Source organism: Oreochromis niloticus, linkage group LG7, assembly GCF_001858045.2.
Source record: "Oreochromis niloticus isolate F11D_XX linkage group LG7, O_niloticus_UMD_NMBU, whole genome shotgun sequence".
NCBI classification, from domain to species: Eukaryota; Metazoa; Chordata; class Actinopteri; order Cichliformes; family Cichlidae; genus Oreochromis; species Oreochromis niloticus.
In genome coordinates, this window is record NC_031972.2 from 22,593,182 (window position 1) to 22,614,915 (window position 21,734).

Here is a 21,734-nt window from a genome sequence, read left to right on the forward strand (position 1 = left end):
TTTTTTTTTTCTCGTAAACAAATTTTGCAATAGAAAAGATGAGCAAATGTATGAAGCTACAGTTTGAAATTTAAAACAAACAGCCTTGAAACATATATGAATGCATACCGAAAAACAGGTAGTCACAATTCCTGTTTCACAGAAATTCGTGCCCCTCATGATGCCATTTAATTAATTTTAAATGTCTTGGGAGCTGACATTCAGTCAAATTTAATTTCAAATATCGACAAAAAAGATTAAATCATACAAAGAAAATATTACCTACATATAAGAACGTTATCAAGCTAATTCAGGGGTACTGAAATAGTTGAAGAAATCCCTGCAGTTAAGCTTAACTGAAAGTTTATGTCTGATTGGCTACAGTGACTTACACCCACTGCTTGAGTGGCTTATAGACAGAGGCCACGAGGCACCCGTAGGATGGGCTGTTAGTAACAGCATTTATTTATTTTCTCCTTTTTAAAGACTGTATATAGGTAAGTTATAAACGTGAAGTTATTAGATATTTTCGTATTAGGCTGTGTGGCGATCCGCTTTAATTAGTACTTATCCAACTCAGAAGAAAAAATTAGGTCGTAAAACCCGTTGTTTGTGTTTCAACGGTGTTTCTGTAATGAAAAACTGACCCCTGAGGTTCGGCCTTGTGATTTTTTTAATCGCTTACAAAAATGACGAATTGGCCGAGCGGAACCTTCTAGAATCCGAACCTTGTTTCTATCCGGACACATATTATTGGGCTCCTTCCTCGCGACCGGTCGCTTAAGCTACGTTCATTGGTTGTTGACAGCTCCAGATTAGTAACAGGATGTTGTGTGTGTGTGTTGCAGGTGTTCCTATCAGTTTAGTACCCGTTTCATACCTTTAGCTGTCCCTCAGGCGGCAGCAGCTTCTAGGATAATGTCTGCTGCTGGTATGCGCTGTCCAGCCTGCGGCTCCACAAACATTGTAGACGATGACCTGTACTCTCAGGCTCAGCTCGTGTGTGTGGACTGCGGCTCTGTGGTGTCCGAGGGAGTCCTGGCTAATGATCCAGTAGGAGGTTCAGGTACGAAAATGAGACTGAAGTCAAGTCTGGCCCGTTAAAAGACCGTGTTAAATATCAGTGGGTTGTTTTGTTTTTTTTTAATTTGTTTCTTTTCATAATTTTGTTTGCTGAGCTCACCGAGACAAAGTATTGATAGTAAGCGGGACCCTTTACATTTGTAAAGTAAACTTGTATGTGCTCCCTAGTGGACAAATTATGTAATGACGAGACTTAATTTCCTCAAAGTTATGGATTTCTTAGATATAGATTCAACAAGGATGGAAGCATCCATCATAGATTTTTGGTCTATATTGATATGAAAGCATCATACAGTTGCTGCAGATTTATCATCTGCACTTCAGGATGATCATCTCAAATGTTCAAAGGTGCTCTACTGGACTGAGATCTGACCACTGTGGCCATTTGAGTACAGTGAACTCATTTTCAAACCAGTGTTACACTGTGGTTATAAAGGGACGGGACATGTTCAGCAACAATACTCAGGTAGACTGTGGTGTTTAAATGATGCTAAGCTGGCTCAAAGTGTGCAAAAACATGCCCCACACTGCCATTTCAGTGAATTTTAGCCTCCGTTACCTGTTCCAGGGTTTCCAAAGATGCTCATCTGCATATCTTGAAGTTGAGGTTCTGTTTTCTTCCTATCAGTCTGAAGCAGTCTGGTGTAGATACATAATTTGAAATTTCTTAGCATTAGTCAGCCTGGTTTAATAAACTTGTTCTACCAGGGATTGAAAAGGTTGTGTAATGTCAATAAATGTAGATTTTTATTTTTATCTTTTTGCTTCTGACCATTGACCACTAGCTTCAGTACAGGGTAATAACTAGAAGGGCACTTAAAGATTGTAAAGCGTGTAAAGTAAGTTCGTATGAATGAAATTTATGACCCTCTACTGCTGAAGGGATGGGAGATCTGTCTCTTTACATTTAATCACTTTTGGACTTGATTATTTTCCCCTCTTGCAGATGTCAGCTTCAGTCGAACCACTGCTGTTGCCAAAAGGCCGTGCGCAAACCTGATAAAAGGTGAGCTCTTGCCCTCCAAAGGAAGCTTTCCCTTGTTACTTCAGTGTAATTCAGTCCTGTTGCTTGTGCATTTCCTCAAATGCATTTGTTTTACACCTACAGGTCAGCAGCGTGTGAAAGCCATATGTCGGATTCTCATGGTCAACAGGGAGATTGAGGATCTCTCACACACGTATTACAAGATGGCCTATGAGCATAAAGCTTTCCTCAAAGTTAGCCTTCAGAAAAAAGATATTCTTACTGGTTGTTGTGTGCTTGTAAGCTGCAGGCAGCTCAATTGGCCCATTACTGTGGGAACCATCAGCTGCCTGCTGGATGCCGACTCGATGGTGGTGGGAGCGATTTATCAAGAAATGGTCAAGAACCTCAGCATTGAGGCCCCGATCATCAACGTCACTGATGTAATAGAAGCTCACTGTCATGAGTAAGTGAAGAACTTACTGCAGCTTTCAGTCATAAAATGCTAAGTAGGTATTTCAAAACAACTCATTTATTGCAGTTGTAGAACAGCAACACTTGTAAGTCTTCTAACTGAGACATACAATGGGGGATGTTATTATTTGACCCCCTGATTGATTTGTTAGTTTGCTCACTTCCAAAGAAATTATCCATTTCTAATTTTTATGATAGTTTCACTTAAAGGAGACAGAATATGAACCAAAAATCCTGAAAAACACATTACATAAAAGGTAGAAAATGATTTGCATGTCATTGAGTGAAGTAAGCATTTGATCCTCGAGCAAAACAGGACTTCATAGCTTTGTTGACAAGAACAGCAGGAAGACATTTCTTGTAGATGGTATTTTGGTTCACTCCTCTTTACAGAAACTTTTAGGTTTCTTGGCTGCTGCTTGTGAATTCAAAGCCTCAGCTCCCTCCACAGATTTATCCATAGGACTGAGGTCTGGAGACTGGCTAGGCCACTCCATGACTTTAGTGTGCTTCTCCTTTAGCCACTTCTTTGTTGCCTTGGCAATATTTTTGGGGTCATTGTCATCCATGACCCATCTTTAAAGTTTTGGCCAAGGGAAGGAGATTCTGAGATTTCATGGTGCATGGCCCTGTCCATTGGCCCCTCGATGTGTTGTCCTGTAACCCTTAGCAGGAAAAACCGACCCAAAGCTGAATGTTTCCACCTCCCTGCTTGACTGTGGGGATGGTGTTCTTTGGGTCATACTCAGCATTTCTCTTCCAAACACGGTGTGTTGAGTTGATTTTGCTCAGTCATACCGATGTCTGGTTTTTAAAAAAAATTTAGTGGTAAATTATCCTTAGTTAATGAAGATGTAGTTATTTGCTTTTATTTTAAAAACATGTTTTGGCATACAAGTTTTGTTTTTTTGTTTTTTTTTTACTTTAGTTAACTTAAAAAGTAGATTCCCCCCCCCCCCCCCCCCCGTGTTTAACATTCATTTCCCTCTTGGCCTGCCCTGGTTTTTAAGGAGTTTCTTGTTTCGGCGTTAAACCTTGATCAAATTTTAAAACCCTTTTCATTAGAGTCACTTGAGGTTAACTGTGTTTATCTGAAAAGCTGCTTGTTAAAATATAAAACTGTCAGCGCTCTAGATGATTTACCAGCTCAGTCTTTATTTCAAATTTACTGAGAGCATTTCTCTTTGACAGATACAAAATTAGCTCGCTCGATGTTCCTGAAGAATTGGCTGAGAATTCGAGGGAGCTGACCAAACGAGCTGTGGCCCTGGTAGAGCTGGCAGCAGATTCCTGGATTGTGACTGGCCGTAAGCCCATTCCCATAATGATGGCAGCAACGTATTTGGCCTGGCAATCCTTAAAACCCAACAAGCATCGCCTGAAATTCTCCCTGGACAAGTTCTGTCAGGTTGCCAAAGTGAAAAAGCTCAAGTCTGCTATGACAAGAGTAGCTGAAATCAAGGAGGTGTTGTGTAAGCTAGGCAAGGAAATACCCTGGGTCAGGGAAACAGTGACACCGGATAATGTTATTCAGCTAGTTGAATGCATTCTGCAGAACAGGTACGCCCTGCTAAGGAGGGCTATGAGAACCCACGAGGACGCTCTGCTGGAGGAGAGTCAAGCCAGCTGTGCTGAGGCTCCGCCTGAGTCTTCCTCCCAAATCTCTGAGTGCGCAGATCAGACTCCAATTACGTCTTTTGTGAAACAAAATGGGTCGAATTCTGACGGGAAAGAGAAGCCAGGAGATGCAGACTATAATCCACGTGTACTGCCAGAGCACAGCGGCACTCAGGAGAGTCAAAATCCACCTCAAAACTGGGGGAAAAGAGTTCTGTTTGCTCCCCCATGTGTCATTCATGCTAAGAAAAGGAGAGCGGAGCAGCCTGAACACACGGATGTGACCGGTGATGAGGAAATCTCTGACAGCGAAATTGACTCATACATTCGCACACCTCAGGAGGCTCGAGACTTCGCTCTAATGCAGCAGATGCTGTCTTTGTCTGACAGTGCTAAATCATAACCGAGCCCAGTGACTGGTTCTTTGGAGATGGCTGGCATATTTAAGTTTATGTGCACTTTCTTTTTTTTATGACTGTTGAACTCAGGATGTAGATATTTTCATTGGCTTGGCTTGATTATATAACCTATTCATCTAATTTTGTACAGTGTACAAAAGGGGCTGTGTCTTTTGTGTTTGTACTTTAAAAATCTTCACTCTGCACTTGAAAATGTAGCATGAGGAAGTTAATGTGTGTAAATATTTTGTTTAATGGAAGTGCGATTAAAGCAAAGTGCCTGATTAAAAGGATGCACCAAGTTCACAGTGTGTCATGACATCTTATGATTTTTGGATGGCTTTTCTGTTTGTTCTCTTATATTAGAGCTCTCATCAGTCAAATAACACATGGCTATAAATGGAGCAATTACTGCTGAGTCCACAGCAAACAAACATAAAGAAAGTAATAAACTAATGTAAGTGAAATCAAATGATGTGTTTGAGTAGAGCTCTGGTAATTAGTCAAATATACACCCACCAGCCACTTCTTTACTTACACCTTGCTAGTACTGGGTTGGATCCACGTGTAAGGATAACATTTGCAGGTCAACGGCTCAAATGTCAGACTTATTGAAGCAGAGCTCAAAGGTTTTGTTTAAGAGTAAAATGTCTGAAAGACTGTTAATTGGAACTCGTTTGTACATTCTTCATCTATCTTTGGTAGCAGTTTCCATTTCAAAGGTCATATTTGGGTTAATCCATGAGGGAATTACCTGCAGTTGAACTTCCCAAAACAATCAGCTTCGTTGCTATATTGAGAGAGGAGATCAATGTATTTTATTTCCAAGAAAATTCAAAAGTATAGAAGTAGCAGGCATGCATTTGCATTCTCAACCTCTGTTGGATTTCATTAAATATTTATGTCCTCTTCAACATTTGTAGTGATGAAAATAAATGTCTAATGGTGCTTTTGCACAGGACACTGCATCCTCTTTACTTGCTGCTTTATTTGGTGCATTGTTTAAGGACGCTGTAAATAACAAAGCAAAATAGTCAAGTTTTTAAAACTAATACTGGTAATATTTTGTTCTGTATGAGAATTGTAGCTCTTTTCCTCATTGCCCTAATTAGAAGCTTTAGAACAGCAACTGGCCACTTCATTAGTTACACGTTGCTGGCACCCAGGTGAACCTTTTGCCTTCAGAACCTCCCTAATTCTTTGTGGCATAGATTCAACAAGATGCGGGAAACATTACTCAAATTTTGGAGGCTATTTGAAAGCTCATAGTAATGTTCAAGAAGATGTTAGGCTGTGGAGTTTAAATGATGCTCAATTGATATTAAGGGATCTTCACACCATTACAGCACTACCAACAAGTTGAAGCACTGGTACAAGGCATGGTTAAGGCATGTTTTTTATGATAAGTCATCAGATGAGGTAGCACTTTTTGCCAGTCTTGTCTTTTCCTGTTTGAATTGTAGCCTCAGTTTTCTGACCTTAGCTGTCAGGAGTGGCACCTGGTGTGCTCTTCTGCTGTTGTAGTACATCTGTTTCAAGATGCTCTTCTGCATATGTTGGTTGTAACAAGTTGTTCTTCCTATAAACTTTCCACTCATGTTTATTAAGTTAAATTGGTTTAACTGTCCACCTCTGACTTCTGGCGGGAGAACTGCCACTCACTGGATATTTTCTCTTTTTCAGACCAGTAGTCTCTAAACTCCAGAGATGGCTGTGTGTGAAAATCCCAGTGGGTCAGCAGTTTCTGATATACTCTGAAATAGCAGCACCAGTAGCAGTGCTACATGTAAAGTCACTTAAATCGCCTTACGTCTTCATTCCGATGCCCAGTTTAAAGAGCAGTTGAACAAGCATCGGGTTTAAGGTTTGAGTATCACTCTGGTAGTTCCTAACATGTGATCCAGTTTAATAAGATCAAATTACTCATACTAATGGACACCATTTGAAAGAGCTTTCTTCTGCATATCATGTATGAAGTTCCTCATATACCAGATGGACATGGACAGAAACTCGCCCCAACATCAAAACCATTAAGTTCAATTAATTTTTTTCCCCTGACAGACCGTTTTTGTGACAACATCACAAATTCTACCTGAGATACAGTGGCTTGTGGAGTATAATAAGCCTGTTTTGCTGAAGTCATGTTGACATATTGAAGTAGATTCAGGTTGTGTGTGTGTGCTGCCTCTTTGTTGTATGAACTACAAGGATTTTCAAAGGGATGCTTTAAGGTTACCACTAACATGAGCATTTTCTACTATGAGGAATCATATCTGCTGTAGAAAAAGCCTGTTATCCTGAGGCTACATTGTGTTGAGTGAACGTCCAATTCTCGTTTCACTTCAGTGAAAAAGTTTGTTGAAACAGGAAATATCTCAGTTTGAAAATTATTGTTATTGAACACAATGCAGCTTAAAACTCAAAATTCCCACAATAGATAATAAAAGATTCACATAGGTGGCACACCTGAGAGCTAAAAAATCAAGCAAACAAAATAAGTGCCCAAAACTGGGGTTCCTCTTTTAGTGTGACTTCAAAACTCAGTCAGTCCTCATAGATGTAAAAATAAATAATCCAGCCTTCCAGCTTAAAAATACTGGTGTTGAAGTGGGACAGAGTGATCTGGAATGACGTTCTGGAATTTTCTGCTAATTATGAATGAAATCTGATTGGGTGGTTAAATACATAGTAATACCAAGCATCATTATTTTTCCCGTGCTGCAGCCTGGCAGTCTTTTCAGTTGATCGCACTGAGGTACTTGCTCAACAAATTAAAAAGTGGCATCCCACGGTCCTGCTTGCACCCTCTGCACATCCTGTTTTCCTTCTTATCCCTGTCATGCTTTCATGCACACAGATGTCACAGCTGTTGTTGTGGAAATTCTGTATTATAGCCATCTAACAAGTGCTGAAAAATGGGAGCAAGATAAAAGAAATGTGTATTTTCCATTGAGAAAAAGCCTAATGTCTGATAATATAAAGAACTGATGTAATAAAGAGAGGACAGGAGAGGAAGATAAGAGGTAATCTATGTTGTGAAAAAACTTGTAAAAACAAATTGAATTATAATCAACTTGTGTTATCCCAAGCGTATGAACATTTTAAGCTGTTTAGTGAATGCTAAACAGGTTACTTGGCAATGAGCACTGAGATGGATTGGTAGAGCTAGTTCTCAATATGTGCGGTGGGCTGCAGTGATGGGGTGCAGACAACCAGGTAAAAAAGGTAAAAGAGCATAAATGTGGCTTTTCTCTGAAGGAAAACAATCAAAGAAGAGTTTGCTGTTGTCTGTTGATGACAGGTACCTTTATTTAAGTGAAATTCAGTATAGATCATTTTTTATTATTGATTGATTGATTGATCAAATTCAGCAACAGTAGCAGTTATCAATTTAAATTTAGGCTGGTCATGCTTTTTATTTTCACTCATAAAATGCTATCTTTTATATTAATTTTGTACTTGCTATGGGTGAGAATGCTGTCACGATACCTTGTGTAATATTCTTAAATGTTGTTGAATCAATTGTCTAAATCCACAAAAAACAGGTCAGCTGATCACAGCCTGCACACAAAGAAAACTCTACTGGGGCTCACAATCCAAATCATCATACCGCACTGCTACACTGGATCTTAGCCTAAAACCACCTATCAAATCCCATTTAAACCCTTGATCAAAAAGCATGTTTACTGGTACAAGTTTTGGGTCTCTGTGGATAATTTTCCTCTTAACTGGAGTCATTGAACTCAACCTCTCTGATGTGTTTGCGCCTTTGTTGCCTTTTGCAGCATTTTAATTATCTGACAAATTACATGTCCTGCTGTTGCACTTCAAACCCTTTGTTATAAAGTTTTGGTAACTGAAATTATAGTGTATACTTTAGTGTTTGTTTGTTAGAGCACTTTGCAAAACTCTGAAGCTACCTCTCATTTCCTTATGTTTTGCTAGGAAAATGGGAATATGTGCAGTGATTTATTGAAACGTGTAAACATACATGGAAATACAGCATGTTAGGCAGTAACACAGTCAAGCTTAAAAGTCAGTATTTGGTATGACCACCTTTGTTCTTCAACACCGCCTGAAGCTTTCTTGTAATTTCTTTAAGTAGTCTTTAGCAGTAGTTCTTGATGGACATTCAAAGCTCTTCTTCGGATGTTGGCTGTCTTTTGTTCTGTTTACTGTCAAACATGATCCCACACTGCTTCAGTTATGTTTAAGTTCAAGCTTTAGGGAGGCCAATCCATGACTGATAGTCAGTACCATTGTGTATATTTCTATCCAGGTGTGGTTTTACTGCATTGGCAGTGTATTTAGGATCATTGTCATGCTGAAAAATGAAGCTGTTGCCAATCAGATGTTTTCTAGATAGATGCTTTCCACCATTGGATGAAATGCAGTCGAAACCAAGACACAGCCTCTACCGTGTTTTACAGACGGCTGTAGACACTCACTGTTGTACTTCTCCCCTGACCTTTGTACCTACTAATGCTTATTTTGAACTAAAAATGTCAAATTTGTATTCATCAGTTCATAAAACCTGTTGTCTCTGATTTTCAATCCAGCTCTTGTGTAATTTGGCATGCCTCAGCCTTTTCACCCTGTTAGTGCTTAAGAAAGTCTTTGTGGCAGCCAAATAAAGGGCCAGATGCATCTCTCGGGTCTTGTATCCGGTCTTTGCTGGATTTTCCCTCGTCTTTTTCTTAAGGACATGACTTTCAGATACTGTTCATTTGGGGGTTTTCTTGGCCTAACTCTTTTCTTTTTTCTTCCACTAGTCTAATTACCTCATATTTTAAGGACACACTGCACACCATGTGGAGATTTGGCAGGTTTTCAGGTATTAGCTCTTTGGGAATCACAATGTTGGTGTAAAAATATTATTTTATGCCTGTAAAACATTTTTCAAAGACTGAAGGGAAGGAATTTAAAGAAATGATGATGAGCTTTGCAGCATGCTGCTAGTGACAAAGAACTACAACATACACTTAAAATGAATTCTTCGTTAAGATATCTGCTGTGTGCAGACACATCACTGGTTCATCCCTCGAGTTAGGTGCCTTTTAAGTGTATTAGCCAATGGGACATTCCTATGAAAGGTAAAAGGACTGGACTGAAAATGAGCGAAATAGCAACAAATGTCAACAGAAAGAAATGAAGACTTTTGCAGCTTAATGTTTTTAACATCAGTGTTGATCCTGTGTGGTATATAAATCCATTTTGATTATCACACTTGCCAGCATTAGCTAATAATCCACTTAAAAAGACAACCCAAAATGATGATTTCCCTTCTCTGTTAAAAACAAAACAAAACAAACAAACAAGAAAAAACGCAGATAATATTGCAAAAAAAAAAAATCCATCAGCTTGCAGGTTAAAAGTAAAACACAGAAATAAAATAAACAAAATCATACATGACTGAATGAGTTGATGATACAAATTTCCACCTACTTAACTGCGTGTTGTAGTGTTGAAAAACACCCACTGCAGGAAGTGAACATCTTTGTTGGCAAGTAGCAAGTATTCTGACGTGATTGGGGAGATCAATAAATTATCACTTTTTTTCAGTGTCCTAACAGGCCTAATTGATATGCAGACAACACTTTTCATCCTCCTCTTCCATTTAATTAGTAAATTCAGCTGTGCAGCTGCACTCTGACCAAGTTGGATATAATTTCCTTCCCGTTACTGCCATCACACAGGCTGGTCTGAAACAGCGAGGTCATTTCATCTCTGAATTTAATCTCAGATTTTCCATGCTACACATTACAGTATACTGTTGTTACACGCCACACCACATCATTTACATCATTTTAAACATTATGTGATCATTATAACACTTTTTTTGGCAATGTATTTATACTGTGTCCTTTTATATAAGAATATGATGGGAAAAAAGAAAAAAGAAAGAGAGCACGTTGTAACATTTGAAATTTGTTGACTCTGCTGCAGAGGCACAGATGTGCACACAGAGAACACAAAGCAAGAAGCATAACATCTGCTGTGCAAACTAAATAAAACTGGATTAAAGACGGTGTAAACAACCAGGCAGCTCATCTGTTATCAGTTCAGTGTAACATATTGGTAAATGCAGTAGACAATTTTATTAGAAAGCTGCATTAACATGACCTATTTCTTTTTTCTTTTTTTTTCTTTTTCTGCCTGGATAACCAGTCTTTCCCATTATGTACAAACTTCCAAAAGCCAGCGGAAGCAAGAGAAACCACAGCACAGAAAAAGCAACATCGAGCCAACTGCCACAGTATGATTATTTTTCTGCAGCAATTATATTATGCTATCAAAAATAATTTGATGACTTAAGCCGCGTATTCATCAAATACAGGAAATGTAGGCCTTAGGGACCAAGCTGATGAATTTAATTTCGCACTACACAAGGATTAGCTCTGACACCAGCCCCCCTGGTGCAAACAACCACCTTTGTGGTTTCCAAATGCAATTTGAACTCGTGGTTTAATTTACTATTCATATCCAGTAAAGCTACACCCGTCTGACATGTTCTCTGTCATTTTTGATTAAAAGCTGAAACCCTTCTGATCTTATCTCCTCTAATTCACTGGAAATATTACTATTAAACAAATTATTACAAACATTTTTTTAATATTAACATTTCTTTTCAAACAGCGCTGTGGTCCATGACAGGGAAGTCTGAATTCTAACTGCCTGATATTTATGAAATCTGCTGCTGATATGCACCCTCCCCCCATGTTAGCAGGGATTCTTATCTTTCAGCTAGTGGCACATGGCAACCCATACAAATGAAATGTGTGGATCCAAGTAGCCACGAAAGTAGATGGGTGCACTCATGCTTGCCTTAGCCTGGTTTGGGTCCTCTGAGTCTTGTCTTGGCTTAAATAATCAGCCTTTCACACAAGATATTAAATAAACAGGTGCTACTCCCACCTAAACGCTACTGCTCATGCCAATTAACAGATCGTCTATTCGTTCACAATCTCTACTCTGCTACTAATTTTTGGGGGGATTCCTAAGAAAATGAATTCACATTTTCATGGTCCCCATTAAAATAAACCACCTGAGATCCACCCCTAACCCGCTTTATAACTAATGACCGCATTACCACGAATGTTTAGATGGATGGGTTTGCTGGTGAGACCAGTGTTTCCACTTGCACTCAGGATGAGTCAGAAAATGACACTAAATTAACGACAGAGGATGCTCTTCACTAGTCAATTACAATACCACGCTGGCGGCACAGTGATTGGCAGGCACTCCAATGCGATGATGGCACTTGAACATCTTCCGCAGCTCGGTGCGGAAGCGGTCGTGAAGCCACGCGTAGAGGAAGGGGTTACAGCAGGAGGAGCTCATGGCGCACAGGTGGCACAGCAGTTGGATGAGCAAAAAGTAACGCTTGTTAATGAGGTGAATGTCAATGTCTCTCAGCACGTTGAACACGTGAATAGGAAGCCAGCACACCGCAAAGGCAGACACCAGGAGAGCGACCAAGCGAAAGATCTTTCTTTTGCGAGCCTGCTGAGCGCCTGCCTGGTCCTGCGTCCGGTGGCCCGGAGCAACGCAGTTCCTCAGTTTCACAGTGATGCAGAGATAAGAGACAAAAACAGCCGATAGCGGGAGGACATAAGTGACCAGCAGGGTGCTATACGCATAAGCACGTCTTTCTTTTTCCTGACCCAACCAGAACTCCTCACAGATAGTGAAGCCTTCCTCTTTGAATTCAACATGATAGGTGTGGGTCACTGCTGGAGCTACCAGGCCACAAGACAGAAGCCAGATCCCAGTGAGGACAGAGGCACAGGTCGCCACAGAGGTCCGCTTCTTCAGGGGGTGAACTGTTGCATAATATCTGCAATGAATAAGGAACAGTACTTTATAAAAAAAGAAAGGGAAGGTGCTCATGCTTAATTAATGAATGGCTATTAATGCAGTCGTGAACTCCTACAATTATAATACAAGCTCATTGCCCATGGCGTTACATAATATTGGCTATAAATGTTAAGTTGAATCATTTTCTCATAACCAGTTACTTTGCATTCGACATGCTTCACTAAAGGGCAATCAAATTTGTTAGAAAAGACAGAGCAGACTCCGTGACCTGCACAGTCCACGAGGAAAAAGAGTGAATTATTTATATTTTAAACTTTAAGGCTGAACCCAGTTGTGCATCACAAAATGACAGCAGCATTATATTCTCTTTAAAAGTAAAGGGACTTTTCATTTCATGTTAATGTCTTCCCCTTAGAAGGAGGAGACATTGCAGTAGATTGAATGCAAAGTACAATTGGAAACTTAACTAAAGATCAATGAATTTTTATGGGTCCAGTGAGCAGACCCGTTCAAATCTGAGGTCTGTTGCATGTCTCAGGAGTTTAATGATGAACACCCTATACAGCTGAATAATTACGGTTTGTCTGGGTCTGGAGCTCATGTAATTGAATTAATGCATTCAGTTATACGCTCAGTTCTAATGAGGCATGAATTTACTAACTGTGAGTGGAAAATCTTTATTGTTTAAGTGTCACCTCAATGAAAAGGAAACACTCAGTAATCAGTCTTCCTTCATATCTCCCTAATTTCTAAACTAATGTCTCATTTCTAAGTAATCATAATGAGTTATAATTGCAATTTATAATCAAATTTACAGCTCTCTCATATATACTGTGAAGAAGTATTTGTTCCTTTCCTGATTTCTTTCTATTCTTTTTTTTGTTTTTTACATATTTGTCACACTTTGTCCATGTTTCGAATCATGAGACCACAAACAAAAAGGCAATTCTTCATGAGTTTCAGCCGTTTTGCTGTTAATGAAATTAAAAATTGTCACATTAGAAGAGCAAAAGTGAGACAATCTCCAAAACAGGACTGGTTTTACAGGTGGAGGCCACTGACAATTGTACACTGCTCATCTTTTCTCACATTTAGGGTCAGTTTCACTGCTGGTAGCCCAAGGCGATACCTGGACCCTACAGAGGTAGCACGGGTAGTCCAGCTCCTCCAGGATGACTCATCAATTCGTGCCATGCCAGAAGGTTTACTGTGTCTTCCAGCACAGTCTTAAAATAATGGAGGAGACTTCAGGAGTCAGGCAGATACTCTAGGAGAGCTGGATGGGGCTGTAGAAAGTGCTTAAACCATCAGCAGGACCAATATCTGGTCCTTTGTGCAAGGAGGAACAGGATGAGCACTGCCAGAGCCAAAGCCCTACAAAATGAACTACAGTAAACCACCAGTGTGAATGTTCCAACAATCAGAAACAGACTTCACAGAGATGCCCTTAGGGTCCGACATCCTCCACAGTATTCACTGCCTGGCACCGTGGAGCCCAATTTACATTTGCCATAGAATATCTGAACTGGCAGGTCCACCACTGGCATCCCGTGCTTACCACAGATGAGAGTGGGTTCACCCTGAGTACATGTGACAGACGCGAAAGGTGTCTGGAGAAGCTGTGGAGAAGGTTATGTGGCCTATAACCTAGTTTAACATGGCCTGTTTGATGGTGAGTCAGTGATGGTCTGGGGAGGGATGCACAGACCTCTGTAGGCTGGCCAAGAGCAACTTGTCTGCTATTAGGTATCAGGATGAAATCCTTGGACCCATTGTCAGAGCCTACATTGGTGCAGTGGGTCCTGGGTTCCTCGTGGTGCATGACAATGCCCTGTGTCATGTGATGACAGTATGTAGGCAGCTCCTGAAGGATGAAGTAATTGATACCATTGACTGTCCCCCAGGCTTGACTAACTTAAATTCAGTAGAACACCTCTGGGACAGTATGTTTCAGTCCATCTGATTCTGCCAGGCTACACCTCAAACTGTCCAGGATCTAGGAGGAAATCAGGACTTCAGCCATCATCTCATTCGGAGGATCCCTTCACATTTTCAGACATCCATACAAGCACATGGGATCTGTACAAACTGCTGAACACTATTTTGAGTTGCTGCAATGAAATTTCGACAAAATGAACTGACCTGCTGCATCAATTTCTCATTTTGATTTTTGGGTGTTTTCAGGGTCTGATCATTTTTATTTCCATCAAATGATGTGGCAGCCTTTTGTACCAAACACATTACCCAGTCCATATCAGTGTAGATATCCAAGAGGATTTTTTTTTTTGCCATTGAGATGTGATGTGTTTTCAAACTTTTCGAATTGTTTGTGAGATATATACATATATATGTACAGAGCAAGAGAGAGAGAGCACGGAAGACAAAGGGAAAAACATTTAAAAGAATTCAAATAATTGAAATATTCAATTTTGATCTAAAGAAGATCTGGCATGAGACGAGGAGCACTCACCTGTCCACAGCAATAGCAGTGAGTGTGAAGACTGAAACATACACTGTGACAGGTTGGACGAGGAACACCAGATAGCACATGGTGCGCCCAAAAACCCAACCATGAGGGTTGAAGGCGTAGGCAAGAGTAAAGGGGACGCAGGTCACACACATGAGCATGTCAGAGAAGGCCAGATTTCCAATGAAAAAGTTGGTGACGTTGTGCATCTTCCGGGTTCGGCAGATGACATAAAGAAGCAGGTAATTCCCAAAGACACCCACCACCACCACTAGAACGTAAAAGGGGATGATGAGAGGTTTGAAAGTTTGCAGCAAGGCCACGTCTGCAAACTGGGAGCTGCGGTTGGTGGAGTTGGTTTGTACTGCAACTTCATAAATGTGCCCATCAGTCTGTCTGTCTAGCATAGATGGTTGTGTGCTTCCAGTCAAACCACTGTGATTACCCTCCATGGGAGCAGAATCAGTCTGCCAGTAACTGCACTATAAAAACAAAAAACAAAAAAACAGTGAAACAACACAACATTCTAACTTTTCCAAAGGTAAAATCTCAGTTTTGTCCAATCAGTCCAAGACTGGACAAAATGTAACCACATTCTGCTGCAAGCCATTCATGACATTTGGAAAGCGGAACAGCAATTTGCTATGGTAAAAGCAACACACAGAAAGTGTTGGTCATGGAGAGAAGAGAAGAAGACATTATTATGATAGTTATGAATGCATTTGAACATGAATGAACAGCCCACCATGCATTCTTTACTTAAGTCTGCATATTGAGAATGTCAACCCATATGATTTTATCTAATGTTAGAGCACATACTGCATCTCGTAACTGTGATTATTAAGCTTACTGCTTATAGCACTTTTCTGTATCGACTGAATAATTCAACACGACTAAGATGCTTCATTTTTATGCATTATATTAATTGATTAAAATGTTGCTTCCCTTTCTGGTTATTGTCACATGCCACCTAGCAGAGAAGGAATTGCGAGTTAATTAATTAATGGGAGGAAACATTTAAGCGTAAACTTAAATTAACCACTTCCTTGTTTTTGTGTGCCTGAAAAGTGGAACCAGGAACAGCTTCACAACTGCAAGGTGGGACCGAACAACTCTGGGCTCTGTGGTTCGAAGACTTGTGGAAGACTTAAAAGAACTACAGATATTTAATTAGTAAAAAACTGTTTTAAATCAGCGAGCCAAAACTCACTGATTTATCATCATCGATGTTAAACCTGTCCTTGAAGGTGACAACTGGAACGCCACCAGATGGAATGAAAAAGAAACGAAGGAAAACAAATGTACACTAATTTATCTATCAAACTAGCTCTTGCAGGCATCGTTGTTGAGTTTACAAGGCTGGTAACCTCCTCAAAATTGCAATGGGATGCCATTATATGGAGCACCCGGACGGAAATTTCTGAATTTCTAAATAATAAATCTCCTGTGCAAAATAACTTCACAGCCTTATTTTGAAGCCAGCTTGCTGATGCAATATGTCGTGTAATTATCTAAATGTAGTAATTTGCAAATAGATGATGAAACAGGAGCCTCTCTTCAAAGCAGTGGTGTTTTGAAATGAAGTCTAAAAAGGGCTCAGTCAGAATCGATGAGGTTTATTATTGTGGTTGTTTTGTTTTTGCGCATAATTTCATGAAAATCTTTCTGTCCTTTTCACCTCACCAGATTACATCATTTGCAGCTGCAGCACAGACTGTGACTTTCTGTACTCATTCTGTTCTTTTTACATTTGACACATATACTGCTCTTTAGTGTAGCAGTACACAGAATAACTAAGGACTCAACTGTACTTTGTCAAGGCCTTTTTTTTCATTCATATTAATTCTCCCATTGATGCAAAGGACTGATTCTGACAGCTAATCCTAATGTTCACCAAGAGTGTGAAAAAATGAAAAAACTGGAAAAAATGATCAGATTTCCTCCATAGTTTACTGGTGCTTGTTCAGGATTTTGTTCATTTCAGGTACAATTGAATACAAGTCTCTCCTTTGAACCTCTTACACAGATTTCGGCAACAAACAAATTATGCACTCCATAATTTGTATGTATGACAGGGCTTTTTCACACTTGTAGAGTGTATTTTCTTTCAGTTCCGATTTGCCAAATGGATGTTGACAGGTCTAAAAGACTGACCCTGGTGCTTTAAATGTGGTTAAAAAGATCAGATCTGCACAAATAAAAAGTACTTTGCTCCCCCAAATTGCTTTCCACACAAATGAGGCTCAAACCAAATGACATAGTAACCTGAATGTGAATGAGGAGAAAAAATGATGGAGTCTTGTGCACCAAAAGAGCTCCAAAGTGACAAAATATAAAGTGCTATCAATAAACGTTGTATAAGTGGAAAAAAAAAAAGAACAACAACAAATTAATATGCTATTATCACCTAAGGTTGATACAAGCATTTTAGAGAACTTTTCACAGCTCTTATGTGGATGAAGGTTTAATGTTATTGTCTCTATATCTAACCCAATATTAATGCATTGATTTGTTTGTTTTTTTTACATCAGAGCTTTGTAGGAACCCAGAACCTGCTGCAGGGTTCCTTATCTGCCCTTAACTCAGGTGATGAGCTTGGCTTTCTTTACAGGCCGGGCAAATAAACTCTCATCTTTCAGAAAGATCACTTATGACAGAATTCTGTGTATTGTACTGTATATAGGGGTATCAGGGTTTCACTGGTTTTTGGTGAATCTCAGCTGATGCTGCTGCTGGAGTTCTTCCAAATACTTCTCAAAGTAAGGCTTTATGGCTCTTTCATCTGTTGGACTCAGTGTCCTCTGCTAACTATTTTTGTTTCCTGTCCAAAGCTCATTATGTTGTACATCTGCAGAAGAGCCCGGATATCTAGAAACATCTGCCTGCTGCAGAATTTCTGCCTATGACAGTCTTCGCTAATGCAGGGTGACCACCACCTTGTGTCCTGTTGCTATGCTGATGTTTTTCATTGTGTAAGATTTCAGATAAACCTGCCAGCTCTCCAGCAGCCTCATCTTTCTCATATGTCCGTCCCAGATACAGGTTTGTACACCCTTCCAGCACTTCTTATTTACTAGTATTTTGTTATTTATTTTTAAAAAAATGCAAATTTCTTCTCATTCAGATATTTGCAATATTACAAATCTAAACTTTTCCTCTTGACACACTAATAAATATTTCATATCAAGAACAATTAACTGTTCCAAAACACTTTTATTTAGCATTAGGTGACATATGCATGTCTTTTTGGTTCCTTTGTGTTTACACACTCACCCTCCAACAATAGAAAGCTTCACATGTCAATGCCAGCAGTTATTTGCAATCTGATTTTATGTTAGAATTCTGATTTTATTGGATCAAAATGCCAAGAAGCCAAAGAGGTCTGGCATACAACGCTATTAGCTCACACCAATTTATACCTTTATATGCATTAAAGCGTGTAGTTGCCAAATATATATAACATTCTGAAATTACCTAACATAAGCCCCTACCTGTGAGGCTTGTGTTACATGTGACTGGAAGAGCTTGAAAAACAGGAAACACTCTGCTCGTTTCTGTTCTAATTAGATATTTTTATGCACTTGGAAAAAGAAAAATGTTACTGCTTAAGGTGCAGCTGAAATAAAATAAAATTAAAAAGAATACAATAACATGAAAATTCCTTAAAGAAACAATCAGCCGATAACCTACCTGTGCTGCTGTTTCTCGGTGCAACGACGAGTTAAGTGTGTGAGGAGTGTGAAGAGCAGACCTTCCTTGTGTGCCTCTCCACAGTGAGTGAGCTCGGGCTGAATGCAGTTTTATAAAGACAGGAAGAGAGAGCGCGGGAGAGAGAGAGGGAGAGAGAGTGGGTGAGAGACATGCCAATAAGATAGTTTAGTTCCAAAAAGAATAAAGTCTAGGTTGGACTTGCCAAAGACGTTTGATCTTCAACACGTTAGTTAGCGGTCTGACTGAGAGATCTGGGAATGGTGACAGTTAAGATAATTAGAGCTGTGTTCACAGGCATGTGCAGGACTCGCTCTGACAGTAGTTTAATTAATTGCTTGCTGAACTGTTTGTTTACACGGTTGCATTGCCAGTAACCTTCTGACTTAACACACCATCGAAGTGCTGTTATTGTCAAAAAGATCAGAAAAATGGAAGCTGAAGATTGGATTCCTTCCAATCCTGCTGGAAAGGGGGCCTACAAAAGCCCATGTAAGAGAACAGCCACACATGTTGGTTGCTACAGATGCAGGTCTGCATGTCAGCAGTATCTGAAGTACCTCATGTTAAAAATGAGTTATTAATAACCATGAAATGTTAAGGGTGAAATAGAGGAATGAAGATCGTGACTTACACTCATATTAATGTGGTTCACGAGAAGGGTTACCACTGTACTGAAATTAAGAAAACACTGCACAAGTGCTGTTGCAGTTTTGTTATAATTATAGATATATTATAATTATATATATGTAAAAATGCAGATGGTTAATAGTGGCTACTACCATTACCTCTTGGCAAGAAGGTCTGGGATTCAAATCCAAAAGCTGGCTATGGGCTTTCTGTGTGGAGTTTACATGTTCTTTGAGTGTGTGTGTGTGGTTGCATCCTATCAAAGACATGCATGTGGGTTAACTGATGATTCTAAACTGGCTGTGAATGCGAGTGTGAATGGTTAGCACTGCAATAGACTGGCAGCCTGTCCAGGGAGTAAATCCCCCGCCCCCCTCCTTGCCCTGTGACAGCTGAGAGAGGATCCCGTCCAACTGCTGCCCTGAATTGAATAAGCAGAAGGAAATAGATGGGCGGATGGCTGGAAATGCAAATGTGTTAATAAAAAACCAAACATACCCAATGGACCCGCTAAAGGTCAAGTTAGGAAAAGCGAGGACAGCCAGAGGCTGCAGCACAGTGTGGGGCGCAATTTAATTTACCGCTCACGCTAACTAAGCGATCACACCACAGACGCAAACTTAAACTACACCGCCCCAAGTGTGCACACTGAAGAAGACTGTGTTAAAATCACCAGCACTGTATCTTTCAATGCCAAAAGACATAAAACAATCTATGTATTAAAATTACAGGATAATTAAAACACAACTGGATAACAATGACAAGTCCGCATAGTCCAGGCACCTACATGTTTTGGAACACCTTTAAAATGAGTCTTTCTTAGGGAAACACCAAGCTAATCAGCTATAGCAGCTCACATTTACTGCACATCAATCTTGGAGGGCCGTGTTGAGTCTTTGCCTTGCCAACACAAAAAGTGACTGTTACACCTGATGCATGGTCGCTTGTTGCCCAAGCACCTCCCACTAGCACACCCACTAAGGAATCCCATACACTACATTAATATAGCCAAAAGAAAAACTGTGGATTGCTCAGATGTAATGAATGGATCCACTGAAAATGAGTGGACGCAGATGCCAGCCAAAAAGGAAAGCAGCTGAATTAACTGCACTTCTCTCACTAAGAGATTCATCATGACGGAATCTGCTTTGATGTCAAACCTGCTGCCCATTTTCAGATACATTTTAAGATACGCTTTTTGCTCCCAACTCAAGCTGTCATTGCAAACAATGAGATGGTCAACAAAGCTTCCTGTTTTTAAAGAAAAACTGTTTTTCAAATGTTTCCATTTAGAGCATTGTTCCGCTAAAGCCTGTACAAGTGCTTGCTTACAGAACACAGCTCCCAGAGCCTGCCCAGATAAAAGGTTTTTAAAGTGCACTGTGATTCACATTTGAGTGTGCTGTGGTTGCAAATGGCAGAGGTAAGCTATATACAATTTCTTTAACTAAAAATAATAAAAAATAACAAACTGACCTTTTCAATGAGACTGAATGATGTAAATCCGGCAGCAGTTATGCCTCAGCAATTTCTCTGCTATAAATGGTTTTTGACTTTTTAGAGGAAAACAAGGCTGTCATTTCAGTTTTGTGACTGTGTGTATGAGGCAGAAATTTTCCCCAAATTTCAGAGAAAGCCACATATGAAAAACATGAATCTTTGTAAAAGACATAAACAAGGCTAGCAAGACACAGTGTCACTATAGAAATACAAAATATCACTTGTGCCATTTCTCATTAAAAAAACCAAAACAACTGAAAATAAATACATAAACTGTATATCACACTGCACATACTCATAATAATGACATTACTGCCATTTTTTTTACTGGCATAGACAGAAAAACAAAAAGAAACTGAATTAGTTTGATCCCCAGATGCTAGAAGTCTATCCTGTCATGTCATTTTTGCAGATTTAGCGGTCTAGCGCTGTAGGAAGTGATATTTTTTACCTGGTGGTGTAAGGATTAAAAGGAAAGGGCGGGCCTGTGGCTGCAAAGTTCATAACATATGCAAATCATGTGTAATCTTCAAAAGCAGAAGCATTTTTTTTTTTATGAAAGTGCCCATTTAATGATGCAAAAATGTGTTGCTGTGATGATGATGCAAATGAATCCTGTGCAAATCGATGAACCATCTGGTGTCAGGTCCGTCCACAAGGCTCCTTTATTATAAATAATATTAAAATATTTTTTTAAAATGCTCAAAATATCTCTCAGAGTGCTTTTACAAAACAGATTAACGTTAATTGTGTGACCTTTAGTGTTTTCATGTAATTGTCTTGAACTTAACTTGGTAGAAGAGCTCTTGTCCCTTTAGCCGGAAGGAAATGACATGTTTAGAGAGTGCAACTAATCGAATGTGCAGCTCATTAAATTTGAGTTCAAGTCTGCTGACAGATGTTTCCACAGGAACTTTGTTCAAACACTGTTATGGCTGATACATAAGCAGCAGTTAATTAAGGCTTCATCAGAGTATTGGATTTATCACTGATACGCCTTTAAAAGTTGCACGTTTTGGGTTTCTGAGTTTTGAAAAGTCTCTTTTGCTGGAGTCGGTCCAACCACATGATTACCTTTTTAGTTCTTCATTTGAAA

The 21,734-nt window shown here is 39.6% G+C and overlaps 2 protein-coding genes across 4 annotated transcripts in view; one reads left to right on the forward strand and one right to left on the reverse strand.

The window, feature by feature from the left end:
- Positions 1-355: 355 nt before the first annotated feature.
- brf2 (BRF2 general transcription factor IIIB subunit) lies at positions 356-4,821 on the forward strand. 2 transcript variants are annotated; one of them, XM_025909370.1, is made up of 5 exons: positions 356-476; positions 828-1,045; positions 2,009-2,068; positions 2,171-2,492; positions 3,692-4,821. In XM_025909370.1, exons 2-5 carry the CDS (start codon positions 898-900, stop codon positions 4,518-4,520), a joined length of 1,359 nt encoding a protein of 452 aa, XP_025765155.1. In that variant the 5' UTR covers positions 356-476; positions 828-897; the 3' UTR covers positions 4,521-4,821. The 2 variants fall into 2 exon arrangements, with proteins under 2 accessions (XP_025765155.1, XP_019216659.1); XM_019361114.2 differs by lacking the exon at positions 356-476 and having other exon boundaries at positions 521-1,045.
- A 4,431-nt stretch (positions 4,822-9,252) lies between these two features.
- The window catches only part of prlhr2b (prolactin releasing hormone receptor 2b), a 29,878-nt gene continuing 17,396 nt past the window's right edge, over positions 9,253-21,734 (reverse strand). For both annotated transcript variants that reach the window (XM_025909418.1, XM_025909417.1), the window contains 3 exons: positions 18,491-18,588; positions 14,804-15,282; positions 9,253-12,352 (listed from right to left, as the gene is read on the reverse strand). In XM_025909418.1, the coding sequence (XP_025765203.1) occupies positions 11,719-12,352; positions 14,804-15,252 (1,083 nt within the window). In that variant the 5' untranslated portion in view covers positions 15,253-15,282; positions 18,491-18,588 and the 3' untranslated portion in view covers positions 9,253-11,718. The remainder of the gene's footprint in view (positions 12,353-14,803; positions 15,283-18,490; positions 18,589-21,734) is intronic.

What these genes read in the sequence shown, in the direction of transcription:
- brf2 (XM_025909370.1), top strand. Translation starts at nt 898, where the DNA reads ATGTCTGCTGCTGGTATGCGCTGTCCAGCCTGCGGCTCCACAAACATT. An exon ending in TGATCCAGTAGGAGGTTCAG is followed by an intron (nt 1,046 to 2,008) that starts GTACGAAAATGA and finishes CCCCTCTTGCAG; the next exon opens with ATGTCAGCTTCAGTCGAACC. An exon ending in ATAGAAGCTCACTGTCATGA is followed by an intron (nt 2,493 to 3,691) that starts GTAAGTGAAGAA and finishes TCTCTTTGACAG; the next exon opens with ATACAAAATTAGCTCGCTCG.